Source organism: Pristis pectinata, chromosome 13 (genome assembly GCF_009764475.1).
Source record: "Pristis pectinata isolate sPriPec2 chromosome 13, sPriPec2.1.pri, whole genome shotgun sequence".
Classification (NCBI taxonomy): domain Eukaryota; kingdom Metazoa; phylum Chordata; class Chondrichthyes; order Rhinopristiformes; family Pristidae; genus Pristis; species Pristis pectinata.
Window position 1 is genome coordinate 22,606,519 of NC_067417.1, and position 19,004 is coordinate 22,625,522.

Below are 19,004 nucleotides of genomic sequence, written 5' to 3' on the forward strand. Positions count from 1 at the left end.
AATGAAAGTCCTGCACTCCAGAATTAGCTTTACCTCCAGCCAAACTGATTGTGTACAGTTACAATTGTATCTACCTGACAATATGAAAAATTATCCAGGTATGTCCTGTTTACAAAAAGCTGGACAAATTGAATTAGTTAATGACAGCCCAGTCTATTCTTAGTCAACAAAGTGACGGAAGCTGTCAGCGACAGGGCTATCAAGTGGAACTCACTTAGCAACAAGCAGTTCACTGATGCCCATTTGCATTTCACCAGAATCACCTCACCCCAGACTTCATCACGCAGCCTTGCTCAAATGTGCACTAAAGAGCTGAATTCCAGAGGTGGGATGAAGATAGCTGCCCTCAACATCAAAGCAACATTTGACCAGGTGTGGAAACAAAAAGCTCTAATAAAACTCATGTTAATGGGAATGAAAAGGAAACAATCCATGATTGGAGTTGTATCTCACCCAAGACATCATTGCCAGAGTTTCTTCAGCTGCTTTTTCAATGACCTTCCTCACATCATAAGATCAGAAGTGGTGATGTTTGCTGATGACTGCACATTGATCAATTCAATTTGTAACTCCTCAGTTAATGAAGCAGTCCATGCTGACATGCATGCATTCCAACATTCAGGCACAGGCTGATAAGGAATGCAAGTGCCAGACAATAACCATCTCTGTCAGGAGAAAGACTAACTGTCCACTCTGGACATTCACACCATCAACATCCTGGGGTCACCACTGACTAGAAACTAATAAATCTAAATAATCTCTGTTCAGAGTAAATCCTCTATATGCAAAAGATCTGTGGGTAGTTGAGCACCTTGCTGGAGTACTTATCTACATGACTGCAGTAAGCAGCAATATTCACCATGTACAAATATTGGGACAAGACAAACCAAAATCCAGTGATTACAATTATCAAAATCAAACATTTATTTCAACAGTATAATACCCAATTAATTCAAAATAAAAACAATACTAATAATCACTTTGCATCACGTCTCCAATAATAGCTTTAAACAAGATTTAACAGCTGAGCAGCTGACCTCCACAGGCAAGGCAATGTTTGAACCCTGGAATGTGAATGAGCTAATCTCAGCACGATGGAGGCAGAGGTCTTCTAATTTTTCTCAGGGTTTTTACCATGGATTAGGGAAAAGATCAAGGCTTCTGCTAAATAAGCATCGCATGACTTCAAATGGAAAATATGCACGTTTATCTAGGTTAGCTGTGATAGGTCCTTCGAAAATAGCTTAAAGACATATGTATATTGCTACAGCTCAAACATAGATATAAAAAATCCATTGATAAGTAGCAGCTACTAGGCAAGGTACTGAAGGTCACCTCTTGCTCAGGAATACCTGGAACTGTAATCTACCGAGTAAAGAACTGCTTCGTGACAGAAATAACTAAAAAAAAGTTTAATAAATGAATAGTGAGTGGACTCATCAGTGAACAATTATGAAAGCTAATAAATTACTGCGCCTTGCACTGCAACACTTTACAATCCCACTAGTGGGGATGCCAATATAAGCATCATATTTACTGCTCACAGTCTTAGCAGATGAAGGATTGTCCATTGCAGATTAGTAATTGAACTGTTAACTGTTTCTCTCTGCTTGACCTGCTGAGCATTTCCAGCATTTCTGTTTTTATTTCTATTGAAGAGATATTCCAGTTTATTGTTTGTTTGTTAAAAATGAATATGCACCAATTTTCTGCACATATTATTGAAGCCATTCCATTATAAACTAAAACAAAAATGCTGTCGAAAGATGTATTATTATTAATTATTCCACATCTGTGGCAAATAGTGTCCTCAAACAATTCAATTAATGCACATTGAATGTCTCAGTTAAGGTTAACACAGCTGCCAGCAGTGAAACTTGTGATACTTAGGATAATATTATGAGCCTCTTCAAAAGGTTTGATATAGTTGGAGAATAGAAAACTTTAAGGATTAATAAATATCATCACTGCAAGGTTAGTAACCATACCTGACTTTAATAGAGAAAAAAAGCTCAAAGAAAACAATAGAAGTCAAGGTTTAATCTATGAGATGAACAAGATATACTACAGATTCGAAGAAATGATCAATTTTAGAATCACAGATATAAAAAATAAAATCAACTACACAAGGGGCAAAAATAGAACCATAAATACTTAACACCTCATTAGTACTTTATATCAAATTCAAACAGATCCTATATCAGAACTTTGCCAAGTCTATAAGAATAATAATCTCTGGTTAGGTTTTTTTGACCTTTTGCTCTTTCTGGAAAGAATTTTGGGAGCAGTTCAGACCAAAATTTGTACTTCAAAATAAAAGCAGGTACACAGGTTTAAAAAGGCAACATATTGCAGGTACTGAAAATATCCACAGATGCTGGATGAGCTGGCTTGTGAAACTTATAACAAATGACTGTCTGATCCCATTAGCCAAAATGGTCCCATTCTCCTTGGGAAATGAAAGTCCTTATTCAACTAATGTTTCAAAGAAACAATTAATACTAGTCACTTGTATTGACGTGGATAGCAAGTCAATTGCATACACCAACTCATTGTGGAGGCACACATAATCATCTGAACTATACAGTTAAAAATGGATGAGAGAATGTAAGTCGTAGACCTGGGCCCAGCAGTTGCAAAAATAAAATGTAAAAAGTCAACATTTGTAGTAGAAATTGCATAGATGGAAATGTGACACCAAAGTTTGGGCATCCGCAAAAGGATATTATTGTTCTTTTTTTTAGATACACTGAGAAGGGAAAATTATTTTGCATATTCATTTGCTGCTAGTGAAATAAAGAATCAATGAGCCATAAATGGCCCTGTTCAGAAATGTATCTTTTGAAAAGAAATCAGTAGTATACTATGGCAATTTATCCAGTTCATGTCACGAAGAGACCTCATTGTTTCACCCTGGATTACAGTACTATAAATTTAAATACTGGACATCATGTACATATTCTTAAACATGTCACACAGATCACTTTCTGAACAACCAGCAACAATATACCAAGAGTACCTGTCTAAGAAAGATACTAACCATTGTGACAAGAGATTGACTGTCACTGAAACATGGTCAGTTTGAAAAAATTAACAATGTAACACACATTCCTATTGAATGCTCAGATGCATTTGCTTAGGTTGCTGCCTACCATAGGAGCTGTTGGTTTGAAATGCAATTGAAAAACAATTATAAATACTGTACTGGTCGCGAATTCTTTCCAACGTACTGTACAGTAGTTGAGGACTGGGCATATTATTAAAAAGAAAATGAGCCCCAAGCAGCTTAAAGTTTCATGTTATTACATTTGTTTTGTATTTGTGAAAATAATTAAGAGAACAAGAAGCCAAAAAAAACTGAAAAGTATAAGGGAAGATAGTGTTTGCTCACAGATGAACATTCACACATTTGCACAAATTTCAAATCTTTTTGAAACTTGTGCAAGTATCATTGAAATTTGCTAAAGTACTTTTATCCCCCAATTCTCCTTTATATTCATTCTGGTCTTTCATGTTCCAATTGATACACACAATATTCCTTCCAGACAGAGAGAAATGCCTTGATTAGTTTCAGCTGAGTTCCAGGAGTTCAGCAGGCTCAGCAGAATGCTTCTCTAACTGAGTCATAAATCAACATGTCACCTGGATCAATACAAGATGGAGTTGCTTCATATTGCCTTAGTCACCATGTACCGTCTTAAATATGAATTGCTCCAAACCACAGTGCATTCATTTTCACCTTGTATTAGCGAAGCAGACTCTTCGGTTTGGATAGCATGAAGCTCTCTGTCAAAGGCAGAAAGCTGCTCGAGATATTTCATGCTAGCTGTTTCTGTGGCAGTTCCTCTTTACTCTCCTCCCTCTCCTGGTTCCAATCCTTTAGACCTTCCGGTAGAGTGGTGTCTTCTTCAAAGCTGCCAGTTCCTTCTACAAACTCTTCATATGTGGACTGTTCCGTAAATGGCCGTGGTCCCAAAAGATCAATCATGTCAGTTTTATCAAGTACTTCCTTTTGTAACAACCGTTCAGCCACCTAACAAAGGAAGACGAGGAGAAAAATACAGGTCTCAGTTCAAAAGGACCACAGCTCACCTGGATATAAGATATCTGGTGCTTGATTTCAAAAAGTTGTTTGGTGCTTTTGTTTGAGCAGACAGGAAGGAGCTGGTAATATCAAAGACACCTTTACATTTTGGCTATCTGAATAAAAAGTGGTTTTTTTTCTGCACAAAGATTCTGCAGAATGGCAATATTCTTTTACACAGTGCAGAACATCAATATTCTCTCAGTGACAAAAATTGTGTTCTGTACTGTTTCCCTTCACTACCTTTATGCTAGGGCTTATTTAGAACCATAGAACACTACAGCACAGAAAACAGGCCATTCGGCCCTTCTAGTCTGTGCCAAAACTTTATTCTGCTGGTCCCATTTACCTGCACCCAGTCCATAACCCTCCAGACCTCTCCTGTCCATGTATCTATCCAATTTATTCTTAAAACTGAGGAGTGAGCCCGCATTTACCACATCAGACGTGGTAAATTGCTGACCCAATTTACCACATTTCAAGACAAGCAGATGGAACAACTAATATGATTTAAAAACTACTGCTAACAAGATCTTGCATGAAGGGAATGAAAGCTTTACTCATTTTTACGGTAGCAACATGAATACAGGTTGAAGAGAGGAAAGTCTCACTTTGCAAAATTCTGAATTAACGTGAATCTGAACAAAGCAGAGAAAAAAAATTAGGATAATATCTGGTCAGTTAAAGTTTTAATTCATTAAAATGGTCTCAGTGACAAAGATTCTGCCAAAATTTTGTGTCTCCTTTCACTGCTTTGCTCAAGAATACTTCCAAAAAACATTTTATAATAGCATGCAAAGAGTGTATGCTTTTATCTTGCATTAATCAGATATAATGTTGACAGTGCTACATTGTGTTAATAAAAAATAAACTGTAAAAATATAATTTCTGGTAATATATGCAGTAGGAAGATATCAAAACCTGAAAAACATAATAGAGCCAAAAATTGTAGATTATAAATGAGTGAATATTGTCTGAGCAATTATTAGTGGAGGACACTTTTTTAAAGTAGAATTTAATGAGTCTTTAAAAGAAACTAGAATGGACTGACTGGTGAACCACAGAAACTGAAATACATTATGCAGTGTCACAAGAAAGAAAGTCTAGTTGGTCAGAAGTGACAACCTAACCATAAGATTACTTACTTTTTCAACTTCCAATCGCTTTTCGTTCAATAATGCGAAAGTTCTCTGGCTTGCTGTGCCAATAAGAGCCCGAACTTCTTCGTCGATAATTTGTGCTGTGGTCTCACTGTATGGCTTTTCAACTATCATATCACCCTGACGTGGAAGGTCAAAGGACACTTGTCCAAGTTTCTCACTCATACCAAACTGAACAATCTAATAAATAGGGTGTGGTGTGGAGAGATAAAAACAAAAGAGAAATAAGGAAAACAGATCAAAACTTCCTGATAATGTTGAAATCAAATGAATAACAGCAGGAGTTAGGATGGAAGGAATATTGACCAATGGTTAGAAATAGATATGATGGCGATGGTAAAATTAAGGGGTTAGTTGTGAATACGGTAGCAGAATTTAAATGCACGGACAGATTAAGTGACATCAGAATGTTCCATAATTCAGAGCAGGGAAGAAGGGAAGCAAGAGGGAGACTGAAGTCATCTTGGATTAGAGATCACATAGTGTAGGAGGTGAAGGAAGAAAGGAGGTAGGGTATTTTGAGGATAATCCCTAAATAGGATCAGGTGTTAGACTGGGCAAGTTACTGCTAACCACAGGGCTTTGATTCATTGTAGCACTCTGCACACTCATGGGTATGTACCTGATCACACCTTAAACAAGACACCTGGCCAGGTTACACACTGTGGTGTGGGAACTCCATCCTCCCTGCTGCTGCATTGAGAGTCTGGGTGTCAGGAGTGTTGTGGAAACCCTGTGGGGGAGAGTGCTGGATGTGCTGGGGTGAGTGATGAGGCTGCTCGGTGAGATGTGGGGCTCAGGGCTGCACTCTGGCTGGCATGGTGACTGTGGGCCATCGCTGGGGACTAGAAGCATTGGCATCATCGTAGAGAAATCTCTGGGCTGAAGAGAGCATGCAGCCAAACAATGAGGGGCGGGGGGGGAAGCAACAGGTGACAAATACAAGATCCAGGTGGTCTGCTACAAGAGGTCACCAGGAATGCCAGTCCCTAGGAATGCTCTGCACTCACTGTACTGAACAGGACGCAGTCTTTGACCTCATAACTGACTGCTGATGGCCACACCTCTCACCCAGGACGACCCAACAACAGACCTCACAGGCGGCCTCTCCACTCCAAGCTGTGGGTGATTCACAGTGCTATGGGAGGTGGCAGAGGGCAGATATTGCACCAGGTTCCCAGCACATCAGCAGAGATGGGGCAGGGTCACATCAGGTTCCCTAAGGAACAGCAGGAAGGGCAGGGCACTGCATCACCAGGTTCCTGGCACAGCAGCGCTGTCAGTAATGTAAATGATCCTCTTTATTTTGGTTCTGTTATTCCTCTCATTCCTGGGAATGCATCCCAAGTGTTAAGCGAGGTCATATTGTATGAACACTGTGCATTAAATTCTTAACTTGACAGCTGAGCATGGTTTTAAAGCTTGAGCAAAATTTGGGTTCTAAACTCTCTTACTCTAGATATTAATAACAACACCCCAAGTCCCAAATTTAAAAACAAAATCAGGAATGATCTGGAATTATTCAGTAACAAAAATGCATTTACATCAGTACAGTCAAAAAATATTTTTAAAAATAGCATATATTGCAAATTAAACTATGCCCCCTGAGGAGAAACACCTCTCAGCATTTTGCTGGAGATGGGACATCAACAGCCAGAATACTAGATGTACGATTTAAGATGGTGGTGAGGAGAAATATTTTCTCTCAGAGGGTAGTGACACTTTGGAATCCTCTAGCCCAGGGAACACTGGAGACTGAACTACTGAGTGTATTCAGTGCCGAAGTAGATGGATTTTTGGCCTAATCGAGGAATCAAAGGTTACAGAGTACCGGCAGGGTGGAGCTGCTGAGCTCAGATTAGCCATGATCTTACTGAAGAGTCCTCTTGCTCCCATTTCACATGCTATGTTCTCAAAACAATTAAGGTAACAATGACATATGAATGAAGGTTTACCTGGGCATAAGCACTCTGTGTGATTTTTTTCAGATCATCCTGAGCACCCGTTGTGATGCGACCAAAAAATATCTGTTCAGAGACTCGGCCACCAAGCATCATGCACATGCGATCAAAAAGTTGCTCTTTTGTGTAAAGATACTGTTCTTTAGGCAAGTACTGTGCATAGCCAAGGCCTTTCCCACGAGGTATAATAGAAACCTGCAGAAAGAGTTACATGGTACATATTTGAGTATTCATAAGCTCCCTACAAAACATTTATAATCTGCATTAAAGGTGACATAAAATCTTTCCTACATTGAGCAGAACAGTTCAAGTGTGTCAAAAGACACGATACACAAAAGGAAAAACATAACACTTCCTATCATCCAGGTCATTTCTGTAATTTAGCTTCACCTTAAGTTATCAGCAGTATACTTCGGAAAATAATTACTGCCTTGCAAGTTTCCATGGGGTACAAAATAGATCAAAAATAAAAATGGGGAAAATATTTTGATTTTTTTCTAATAGCTGCAGGTAGAGTGCAATCACAGTCTGATTGCAGCAAAATGAAAACATAGCTCAAAATTAAAACTCAATGATCCCTAAAGTATTAGCATCGTACCTAGTACGTTAATAATGTACATGCCAGTGCTTTGGTTTTTGACCTTTAATCTTCTTCCAGGCATGTTCATTTGCTGTAGGCTGACTCAGTGAATGCTGATGGCAGACATCCTGGGTGAGTGCTGTGGCTACCTCTTCAGGCACTCCTTCCAGGCCTTGGCAGTGGGGTCAGCAAGGGCATTAGGGCAACTGAACAAATTCCTGCTGGCATAGAGGAGAAGTGGACCAGTTGGTCAGCCCTAATCTGCCTGGTCTCAAGCCGTCATGATGTAGTGGGATTGTACTACAATGTCTGTGACTGCAGTAGGGGGCAGAGCATACAGACCATCTGCTGACTGCTCAAGGACAGTCTAGGCCAATTTGCGAGATTTCACTGAAGCCGATGGAAGGTTATACAACCTTAGTGAATGGACACAAGGAAAAGATTTTCTTTTTGCGTTGTCGACTTTTCTTTCCTCCAAAAGAAACCAATTTCTTTCCTTCCACTATGCTGCTCGAACTGCTCAGTTCCTCCAGCAGATTGTTTGTTGCTCCAGATTCCAGTATATGCAGTCTCTTGCATCTCCACTGAAACCGAATGTCTGTCTATGCCTTCTGCTGGTTGTTCTAGTGTTCTCAGGCTGGGAAATGTGTTTGGTGAACCTGTGCCAGGATAAACCTTTCCTCAGTACAATGGCTCAATTGAGATCAGTGGGAAGAAACCAGTGTCTCAAACCTAAGTTTAAGACCAGTGTCTTGAACCTAAGATCTGCAGCTTCTGCCTTAGATAAATCAGGAGTACATAACAACTGAAGTTAAACATTTCAAGATGATTGTATCTACTGCAATGTGTTGTTGTGTTCACTCACTTTACTCAATGTTAATAAATTTAATGAATATTTGGTCGCCGCATTATAAGAAGGATGTGGAGGCGTTGGAGAGGGTGCAGAGGAGATTTACCAGGATGCTACCTGGATTAGAGCGTATGGAATATGAGGAGAGGCTTAAGGTGCTAGGGCTTTATTCACTGGAAAGGAGGAGGATGAGGGGAGACATGATAGAGGTTTATAAAATATTGAGAGGAATAGATAGAGTAGACAGCCAGCGCCTCCTTCCCAGGGCACCAATGCTCAAGACGGGAGGGCATGGCTTTAAGGTTATGGGTGGGAGGTTCAGGGGAGATGTTAGGGGGAGGTTTTTCACCCAGAGAGTGGTTGGTGCATGGAATGCACTACCTGGGGTGGTGGTAGAGGCAGATACATTGGACAGGTTCAAGAGTTTGTTGGATAGGCACATGGAGGAATGTGAGATAGAGGGATATGTGGGAGGAAAGGTTTAGGTAGTGTGAGGGTGGTTTGATGGACGGCACAACATGGTGGGCCGAAGGGCCTGTTTTGTGCTGTATGGTTCTATGGTTATTCACTGTGCAGAGTAAGTTATTCCCCAAGCATATTCATAACAATTCCTTACCTTAAGCAGGGGGTCTGCGTGTTCCAGGAACCAGCCAACAACAGCATGTCCAGCTTCATGATACGCAACAGTCCTTTTTTCACCTGGTTGCAAAACCTGTGTTTTTTTCTCTAATCCTAAAATGAAACAGGAGGGAAAAATTGATTAACAAAAGAAAGATGCAAATTCAAATAGAGACATAGTTCAGTGAAAACTTGGATTAGATTTCAATAAATAAAATGGCCACTGAGAGTCAAGCAATTTTAGTTTGGTATAATTTAGTATGTTAAGCCATAACCATACAAAAAAAGGCAGATTTATTTCTAGCAATAAAAATAGGAAATGTTGCAAATACCCAGCAGGTCAGGAAGCAACTGGACAGAGAGAAAAACAATTAACATTTAGGATTAATCACTGCTTAAGTACACCATAACGAAGGAAAGATGTGCATGCACTGGAGAGGGTACAAAGCAAATTACTGAGGATGTTGTCAGGAAAATAGCAGCTATGAGGGAAGATGGGATAAACTAACATAGTTATAATTAGAACAAAGAAGACTGAAGGCTGAACTGATGTGTATAAGATTATGAAGCATTTAGACACAGCATATAGGAAGGATATACTTCCCATAAAAGATGGGTCAAAAGCTAGGGTGCACTGTTTAAAATGGAGAAAGATTAGAGGGGAGATGATGTTTGTTTTAAAACTCAGAAGGTGCTGTGGATCTGAAACTCACTACTTTGAATAAAGGCAGAAACCCTCATTATACTTAAACGGTATTTACATGTGTGCTTGAAGAGCCATGACCTGCAGGGCTCTGGCCCTTGTGTGAGAAAATAGGATAAGGCACAACTGGACAAAGGGACTCCTATATTCATAAAGTTTCTATAATTCAGTGGAAATGACCTTTTATTAAAACTTTCAGTATTGTGAGAGGCCTTGTATATAAGAGGATACAGCAGCAAAAACAAATGGATAAAAGCAAGGTTGCCATTAATTTTCTTAATGCAAAGCATTCTTAAAGCACAGATAGAAACCGCTTGACCAGGGCAGAAGAAATCAGTATAGAAATAAATCTAAAATTCCAAATATATTTTTAATTACAATGTGACAACAGATACAAGAATTATAAGGTGACTACACCATAATCTTCTAAGATGTTCCTGGGGTAGTAAGTTTTTCTACTTTGCAATTCTATCCATGACCATCCATCAGCATGTCTCCATAAACCACACCTCACCCAGCCACAGTCACTTCTCTTTCAGCAACATCCAGCCATAAGTTTAAAGTGATCTGTGCAAAGAACCTTCCACAACTTGTGCCATATTTCTTTCTGTGTTCTTTACAACAGTTGGCAATTGGATCAGACTTGACTTCCCAGGCTCCTGGATTCCTCTGCCATCACAACGGCACTTTCCTCCAAGATTACACTGGCTGCTGTAACTGTTATGCTGCTACTCAACAACCTCAAACTTTAGGTAACCTGGATCTTCTTTGCTAATTAAACCCTAACTCTCTCTATTCCCCTCAGACCATTCGGCATTATCAAAAGTTACACAGCCCACCTGGTTCTTAAATATAGAAAAAAGTCAGACATTCTGAGGACTACGTCCCTTTATGTCCTGTTATATTTAAAAATAACAGAATAGGAAACTATCAGTTTAATTAATGTATATATCTGAAAATGAAGAATTTATGTAATCAGGATGCAACAGATAGACTGAATGACAAATAAGGTGGACAGAATGGGACAAGTCAAGTATAAATGCTCACACTAGATAAGCTGAACTGCTTGTATTTAAGCAAATGGGTGGTGGATGGCTGGCATGGACTGGGTGGGCCGAAGGGCCTGTTTCCCTGCGCTCTCTCTCTGACTAACATCTATTCTCAGTGAAACAGGATTATTCAATGACGGTGAGGTACACAAATATTTAGCTTCCTCTTAACATGCACATTTACCTTCAGTTCCTTGACTAAATTGAAAAAGTGAACTGAACAAAGTACCCATGAGAGCTTTATCAGTGTGCACTAGGCAGTATTGCATTTTATATGGCTGAATGAAGGAAGTACATGAGAGAGCCAGATACAAAAAAATACAAATAATAAAAATAGAAATGGCTGGAAAAACTGAGCAGGTCAGGCAGCATCTGCGAAAAGAAAAACAGTTACAAGAAGTTACCCAAGCAGGTAATAAACAAAGTATTTCCACCAACTATGGAAGCTATTTCAAAGATCATAACTAACCTCATTCTGCATCCAGTGAACAAACTATCACCATGGTTAGAGTCCAGTGATTTCTTAGCCATGTAATTGCAAAGAAAAAAAAGCAGCAGATTCAAACAAGGAAACCCAATTTCAATAATCATAAGTTGTGACCTCACCTCCAATCACACGTTCTATTGCCTGCTCAAAGTGCTTCACATGGATCGATTCATTTAAATATCGAGCAGCAATCAGAGCAGCTTCATTACATACATTGGCAATATCAGCTCCTGAGGAAAAGCCAAAATGTTTTATCAAACTCAATTACAAGTTACTAATACAGATTTTTCTGGGATGATGAAGTTGCTGTATTAGAGATTCTTTTTTCTTCCAGGTGTCAGCACCAAACTCTCCAAAGGCAAGCAAATCATGAATCAGATGCAAAATAAAACTCATTCTGTACTGGCCTAAACTTACCAAAGTGTGATCTCTTCTCTCAGGATTTTGAGTTAGCAGCAAATTAACAATGTTGTGCAAGTTAAAGCAACTAGCTTCATTTCACACAGCTATCTAACTGGGAAAGCTTACATCTCCTCTGCCTGACATGGATTTCAGCCGAAAAGTCCAAATTGCTATAAGTGAGTTTGAATCCACAAATCATAAAGGCTGTCTGAACAATGGCTTTAAGCCAATATCTGTCTTTCATCTTGAGCCTTATACCTTTTTATTCTTCTTTCATTAAAATTTTTATAATAATCTAAATTGCAACACTCATTCAACATTTTTTTGGCTCATGAATGTTTGGGGACTATGTACACAGTGCTTGGTAATAAATTTGTGAACCATACACACTACTAGCCCTTACACCACATAGAACCAACAATGTAATCAAGTTCACTTTCTTTTTCTAAGTCTCACCAGTGAAGCCTGGAGTGAGTGCAGCGAGTTTACGTGCCAATGAATCTTTACTGATACCAGGATTCATTTTCAATGGACTCAGGTGCACCTTGAAAATGGATGCTCGTCCTTTAATATCAGGAGGACCTGCAAAAAAATAACAAAAAGTGAGATAAAATTTAGCTAAATTATAAAACTGGCAACTTCACTGTAAATTACTGACTTTATATTCAAACTTCTAACATTTTCACATTAGTTTTTGAATGAACAAAAAAATGAACATTACATATATTTATTTTTAACTTTAGTAATACCAGCTTTTTAATTTGATACATAGAACTAGGTCAAGGATATATTAGTATCTCAAAATTAAATTAATCTACTTGTGCTATAACTACCATCTACTTTACCTCTGACCTGTCTCTCCCTTTAAAGTAGTTGTTCAACAATTGTGCAAAATTCAATAAATGTGTTCATGTAACGGTGCTGAGTGAAAACTATAATCTTAATGTGAGCCTGATACTTACACCATCCTATAACTGGTTTCATGTCAACTCTGTTTTTCTTTCCACAGATGTTGCCTGACCTACTATTTCTAACATTTTATGTTTTTATTTCAGATTTCCAGCATGTGTGATTATTTGATTGTCAATATATTTTCTCTGATACAAGATCAGCAGATCTTTTATAAAACTGTGGAGCTACATTTACAGTATGTATCCAAGAGCCTAATAACAGGAAATACAAATACTTATCAATAACTTTTAAGCAAGTACTGTTTGGACCTGGAATTTGGGTGCAAACCAGCAGAAATAAGTGCAGATTCTACCTTTTAAGTTGTAAAGACATTCTAGTTGTTTAAGAACCAATGCTTTTCTAAAACTGGCAAAGGCAAAGTTAAAGACAACAAAAATGAAATAGTCGTCTTATTATTCAGCAACATCTGAACACTATAGGTACACCTATGGCACATTTGCCTTCAAATGTTCAGCTAGTGCCATTTACTACTGCATCTATTTAAAATATAAAATCAATAAACTGCTCTGTAACAAAGTAGTACAATATTCTCCTAGCACTTTTACAATGGTTCTAGTTTACATCAGCAGGTGTTTGGTAGGAAATTTGTTAGCTGTTTACAATATCACCTGTACCAAAGTAAAATTCCATGGCTACATACATTTGCTGTCAACTTACCAATATAAATTTGTCTATCAAATCGCCCAGGTCTCATCAATGCTGGGTCAAGTATATCAGGTCGATTAGTTCCTGCCAGTACAACAACATTGGTGCTCGTATTAAATCCTAATAGGAGAATAAAAATGAAGATGCTAAAATAGCATAATCAGGCAGTTACACAATTTGACATGGTATTAATACTGATATAAAATTCAGCTTGCCAGCAGATTAGTAAATTTTCAAATCTTGAATGTTCAACATGTTCCTTCAAATTAACTCTCTTATCCTTAACCAACTTTCTACTGAAGAGGCAAAGCGCTGCCTTGTAATTTTCCATTCTGGAAATCCGAATCTTTCCATTTATTATGAAATTTTCAGCAAACATTTGTTCATTCTCTGCAGGTTTTGAGAGCAGATGCCAGTGCCTTATCTATTAGCTCTATAAAAGACTAGTCACAGAAATCTGCTCTTTCAAATTTTCTTGCGATAATTCTATTTGAAACTCTAATCACTTTTATATATACTCCTTTCACAAGCTGTGGTAGAATCACCCCATCCAACATGCAGGATGGGGCGATTCCAAGCACCTGATGGGTATTACCAAGTTTGCTTTGATTTGCTAGCCTGGGGCCGTTTTCACTGGCTAGGCTATGATGACAGCTGTCTTCTCCAAATAACACAGCTGACATTTCTAAGCTGTCCTTGTTAAACATCTTTTTAATAGATAACCAAAGTACAAGAGCCAAAAACAGTAAAATACACACTAATAGTTAAAGCATCAGGACACACTCCTTACATCTTTCACATACCCAACAAATGAAGTGAACAAGTTGGCTAAATTACACATGCACCCACCATGTAGACATGTATTGAAATCATGTAGCCAATGAGGAGTATTCATTTGCAGAAATACAATTTGTCACAACTAGACTCCCAATTGCCATGTAGTTAATGGTTAATGTGCTGCAAAGCACTAGTGTAAAGTGCATGTGAGTATCTGTATTCTTGAAAAGAAGCACATATTGATTACACTTAGGCTCTGCATTCTGATTGATTTTCTTTTTAAAGTCAACTCCCACAGTCAACCAGGAGACACTGCATTTTGAATCTGAGATAAGATATATTCTGTTGCAGCAAAAAAATTCTTGGTGCATTGCATATAATTGGCTCCTACATAATTTTTAAAGTGTGCACATTAAATTTATGTACAGAGGTGTGGAGTCAGAGATGCCATTTCTTGGAAATTGATCACTGATATTACAACATAGGTGTTTTAGCAGCAGTACTCAGGACTCAATTTTTTTTTTAAGTTCAACAATTTCAGATAATCATTCTTCCTCATTATGTCAGAATGCGGCAGTCCTGATACAAGGTCATCTACCTGTAACAAAAACTCAGTTTTCCTTCTTCTGCTGATGCTATCTGATCTATATAGTGTTTCCAACATTTTATATTATTTTGGATTTCCTGCAAATGCAGTGCTGCATCACACATTCCAGCATGTTTTTCCCCCCTCTCCCTATAACCTTTATTCATCTTTCTCTGTTTACACTCCAGTTAGATCATCCATGCTTAACAAGCATTAATTTCCCTCTTAGATGGCAATAAATGCCACTTGGACACCCTTGGTCACCACCCTGTAACAGGCGTTCATGGATCTCTCGAACCCTCCCCTTCTGTGACTTAAAACAAACAATTTCAATGAGATATTATCAACCTGAAACATTAACTCTATTTCTCTTTGCCCAGATGCTGCCTGACCTCCTGAGTGTCTTGGACATTTTCTGTGTTTTTTTCTGGATTTCTAGTTTTTTTTGCTTTTCAACTACTATAGAGCACATCTAGTGCTGCTGATCAGGGATGTATTTCTGCACTTATATGCAAGCACATGAACACTGTGACCAATTTTGAGCACTTTGCACTGCAATGTTGTGTTTTATTTTGTTCTAATTGTGTTCCTTCTTGTAAAAATTGTGTATAATTTATGTTTTTCTTGTGAATGTTGTGTATTTGATGCTCTATGTCTGTGATGCTGCTGCAAGTAATTTGTGCATATGACAATAAACACGACTTTGAATACAACTTGCATAAAATACTACAGCAAAAACAATAGTCCAGAATTAACAAAATAATTATTACTCTTTGCCCTTCCATATAGAAAACACTAAAAACATCCCAATAATAATAAATATCATGGGCTATAGGGAGTGAGGACCTTAAAATAATCTCTATCACTAGATAAAAAGTACTGGGGAAACTAATGGGCATTGAGGAAGTGCTGCAGAAATAGTGGATGGTTGCTGTAAACTACCAACATTTCCTGGATTCAGGAGAGGTGCCAGACTTTGGAAAACTACATATGTAACATCACTGTTCAAGAAGGAGGGAGACAGAGAGCAGGAAACTACAGGCCAGCTAGCTCAACATTTACCACTGGGAAAATGCTGTAATCCATTGTAAGGAAGTAACAGCAGTACATTTAGGAAATCATAAGACAATCAAGTATTGTCAATATTATTTTATGAAAGGAAAGTTGTATTTGATAAATTTGCTTCAAAGAATATATCAACAGGGTGAATAAAGAGAACCAGAGATGTAGTGTATTTGGAAGACCAGAGGTATTTTATAAAGGTGCCATGTAAAAGGTCACTGCATAAGACACACGGGATGGAGTAATATATTGCCATGAATACAAGAGTGGCGAAGTAATAGAAAGAGAAGTAATAGAAAGTAATAAATGGGTCGTTTTCAGAATGGCAATCAGTAACTAGTTTGGTGCCAAGGGAATCAGAGATGGTGCCTCAATTATTTATAATTTATATAAAGGACTTGTACTACAGTCAAATTTGCTGATTATACAAAGATACATGCGTTAGCAAGTTGTCGGGAGGACACAAAAAGCCTGCAAAGGAATATAAATAAGGTTAAATGATTGGGCAAGAAGTTGGTTGATAAAGAACAATGTGTGAAAACAGAAGGTTCTCCATTTTGGAAGAAAGAATGAAAAGCCAAATTGACATTTAAATAGAGTGAAACTACAAACTACTGTGGTGCAAAGATGTCTGGAGGTCCTAGTACATGAAACAAGTTAGCATGCAGATACAACACATAATTAGGAATGCTTATGGAATATTGACATTTATTGCAAAGGATATGGAGAATAAAAGCGAGGGAGTTCACTAGTGAGAACACACCTGGACTACTGCATACAGTTTTGGTCTCCATGTTTACAGAATGATACGCTTGCATTGGAGGCAGTGCAGAGAACACCACCACAAATAGCTGGGAAGTTCAAACAGAGCCGTAAACCATGTCTACAATTCGAACTATTAAACAAATACTAAGATTTATTCAGAGTTGTGGAAGTAACTCAAGATTATTAAAAAGTTATATAGAAATATATAAAATAAAACAATGAATAGCAAAATACAGAAAAAACAATAGAAAAAAATCCAAATTTACCACACTTACCTTAGGTCTCTCCCCAGGGCAGATTGTTTAAATTTGAACATACAATTCAAGAGTAGGAACAGGCCTCTTAGCCCTACAAGTTTGCTCTACCATTCAATGACTGATCTGACTGCAACTTCAACACTGTATTCCTGCCTACCCTGGTCACCTTTCAGCCTTTTGCTTATCAAGAATCTATCTACCTCTGTATTAAAAATATTCAAAGAGTCGGCTTCCTTTAAGGGAGAGTTCCAAAGACTCACGATCCTTTAGGAGAAAAAACTCACATCATCTCAGTCGTAGGGCAACATTTTACATTTATAACAGTGACCCCAAGTTCTCCACTAATGATGCAGTATTCCCTCGATAATGGAATAAAATGCCAGCCTTGTTTAAATCTTGAAAGTGGGACTCAAACTTCTGTCTCAGAAATGAGAGGGCTACTACTGGATAGGGATGGCATTCTGAAATTTCTAGTCATTTTTGGGATTATATTCCATGGTGAAAACCATAAGTTATTCTTTTATCTTACTTTATCTGTGTACTTAATTTTAATATCTAGAGCCTGTGGCTACATTGTGGCTAAATGTGCTACATTTAGTTTTCGGCACTTTACATGTTCGATATTTTATTTGTTGATTTTTGCTGCAAATACATTGGACACCCAGTATAAAGCATAAATATAATAAAATCTAGCTTCTGGACTTCAATCTATTCATGGACTGGGTTAAGACTTTAAAATATACAGAAAAGTATTGCAGGAAGAGTTTGACAGTTTGTGCCATTTATTAGTAACATTTTAATTATTGGGCAAATTTACACTGGCTTTTGTACCAACTAATTATGAATCAAGAGAACATCTACCCTTGTCACATACCATCCATCTCAACCAGCAATTGATTTAAGGTGTTCTCCTGTTCGCTCTGTCCACCAAAATTTCCCCTTCCTCGCTTCCTTCCGACAGCATCAATCTCATCAATGAAGAGAATACAGGGAGCATTCTTCCGTGCCATTGCAAACATGTCCCTCACCTGAGAAAGGAATCGCCATGACAACAATTGGGTAATGTTGGGTAATTGTTTTCTTACAAGTTACCTAATACAGAACTATTAATGTTGTGATGTCCTTGCAAAAGAACCTATTCAAAGCCTACTCGGCTGTGCAAATGAAAACATCTAATACGTCCAAAGACTTCCATACAAACAAGCACTTCCTGATTGTGAGAGCAGGTGCATAAATACATTTTTTTGGCAAAGGAACTGCCTAAGGCCTGTAGTTAATCAGAAAATTAACAATAGATTGTTCCACACACAAATTGCATGTGGAAGAGGCAGACTTAATGGCAGCAAGGATACCTTAAGCACAGCACTTAAACTTTGTTTTCCCATGATTTACTGGACAAGTTTAAGAATGAACATGTCAGGTATTCTCACATACCAAAATTTCAGAACAGTCCCAAAAGGGTAGTGAGGATCTTAATTTTAAAATTCTGCATACTTCTTAGACATCTCCTGAGACTGCACATAGATAGGGTGCAGAATTTGCAGTACAAACTTTGTAAATCTGTTTCCTCCTTTTAGGCCCCAAAATGGGCAAAACAAAAATTTTAAATTCTACCTTGAGGAAAGTGAAATTGTAACACCAATCTTAAAACAGGGGCAACCCAATGAAAGATGGATAATAATACTAATTCACATCTAGAGACAGAAAAAAGGATCATGGAGACAAGAAAAAGAAGTTGAAAAGGATCAAATTATCAGATGATGGTTGGAGGTCCTATCAAACAATCATCACCACCAGCTTTGGCATAGCATCAGTGGCTAAACAAGAAGACAATGAAGCAGATAAAAAAAAAACTTAATTCAGGTGATATACAGAATGATATACTGGTTCTTACCCTGGCAGGTCCAACACCAACAAACATCTCTAGGAATTCAGAACCATTCACAGTTATAAAAGGAACATTTGCTTCTCCAGCAGTTGCTTTTGCCAATAGTGTTTTCCCAGTTCCTGGTGGTCCAGACAAGATAGCACCCTATAACAAATGAC

The 19,004-nt window shown here is 38.0% G+C and overlaps 1 protein-coding gene across 2 annotated transcripts in view; it reads right to left on the reverse strand.

Annotated features, from left to right (window-relative positions):
* Positions 1-942: 942 nt before the first annotated feature.
* The window catches only part of LOC127577384 (AFG3-like protein 2), a 30,131-nt gene continuing 12,069 nt past the window's right edge, over positions 943-19,004 (reverse strand). For both annotated transcript variants that reach the window (XM_052028553.1, XM_052028554.1), the window contains 9 exons: positions 18,853-18,990; positions 17,833-17,986; positions 13,524-13,631; positions 12,351-12,476; positions 11,612-11,722; positions 9,252-9,367; positions 7,200-7,400; positions 5,230-5,424; positions 943-4,033 (listed from right to left, as the gene is read on the reverse strand). In XM_052028553.1, coding sequence (XP_051884513.1) covers positions 3,818-4,033; positions 5,230-5,424; positions 7,200-7,400; positions 9,252-9,367; positions 11,612-11,722; positions 12,351-12,476; positions 13,524-13,631; positions 17,833-17,986; positions 18,853-18,990 — 1,365 coding nt within the window. In that variant the 3' untranslated portion in view covers positions 943-3,817. The remainder of the gene's footprint in view (positions 4,034-5,229; positions 5,425-7,199; positions 7,401-9,251; positions 9,368-11,611; positions 11,723-12,350; positions 12,477-13,523; positions 13,632-17,832; positions 17,987-18,852; positions 18,991-19,004) is intronic.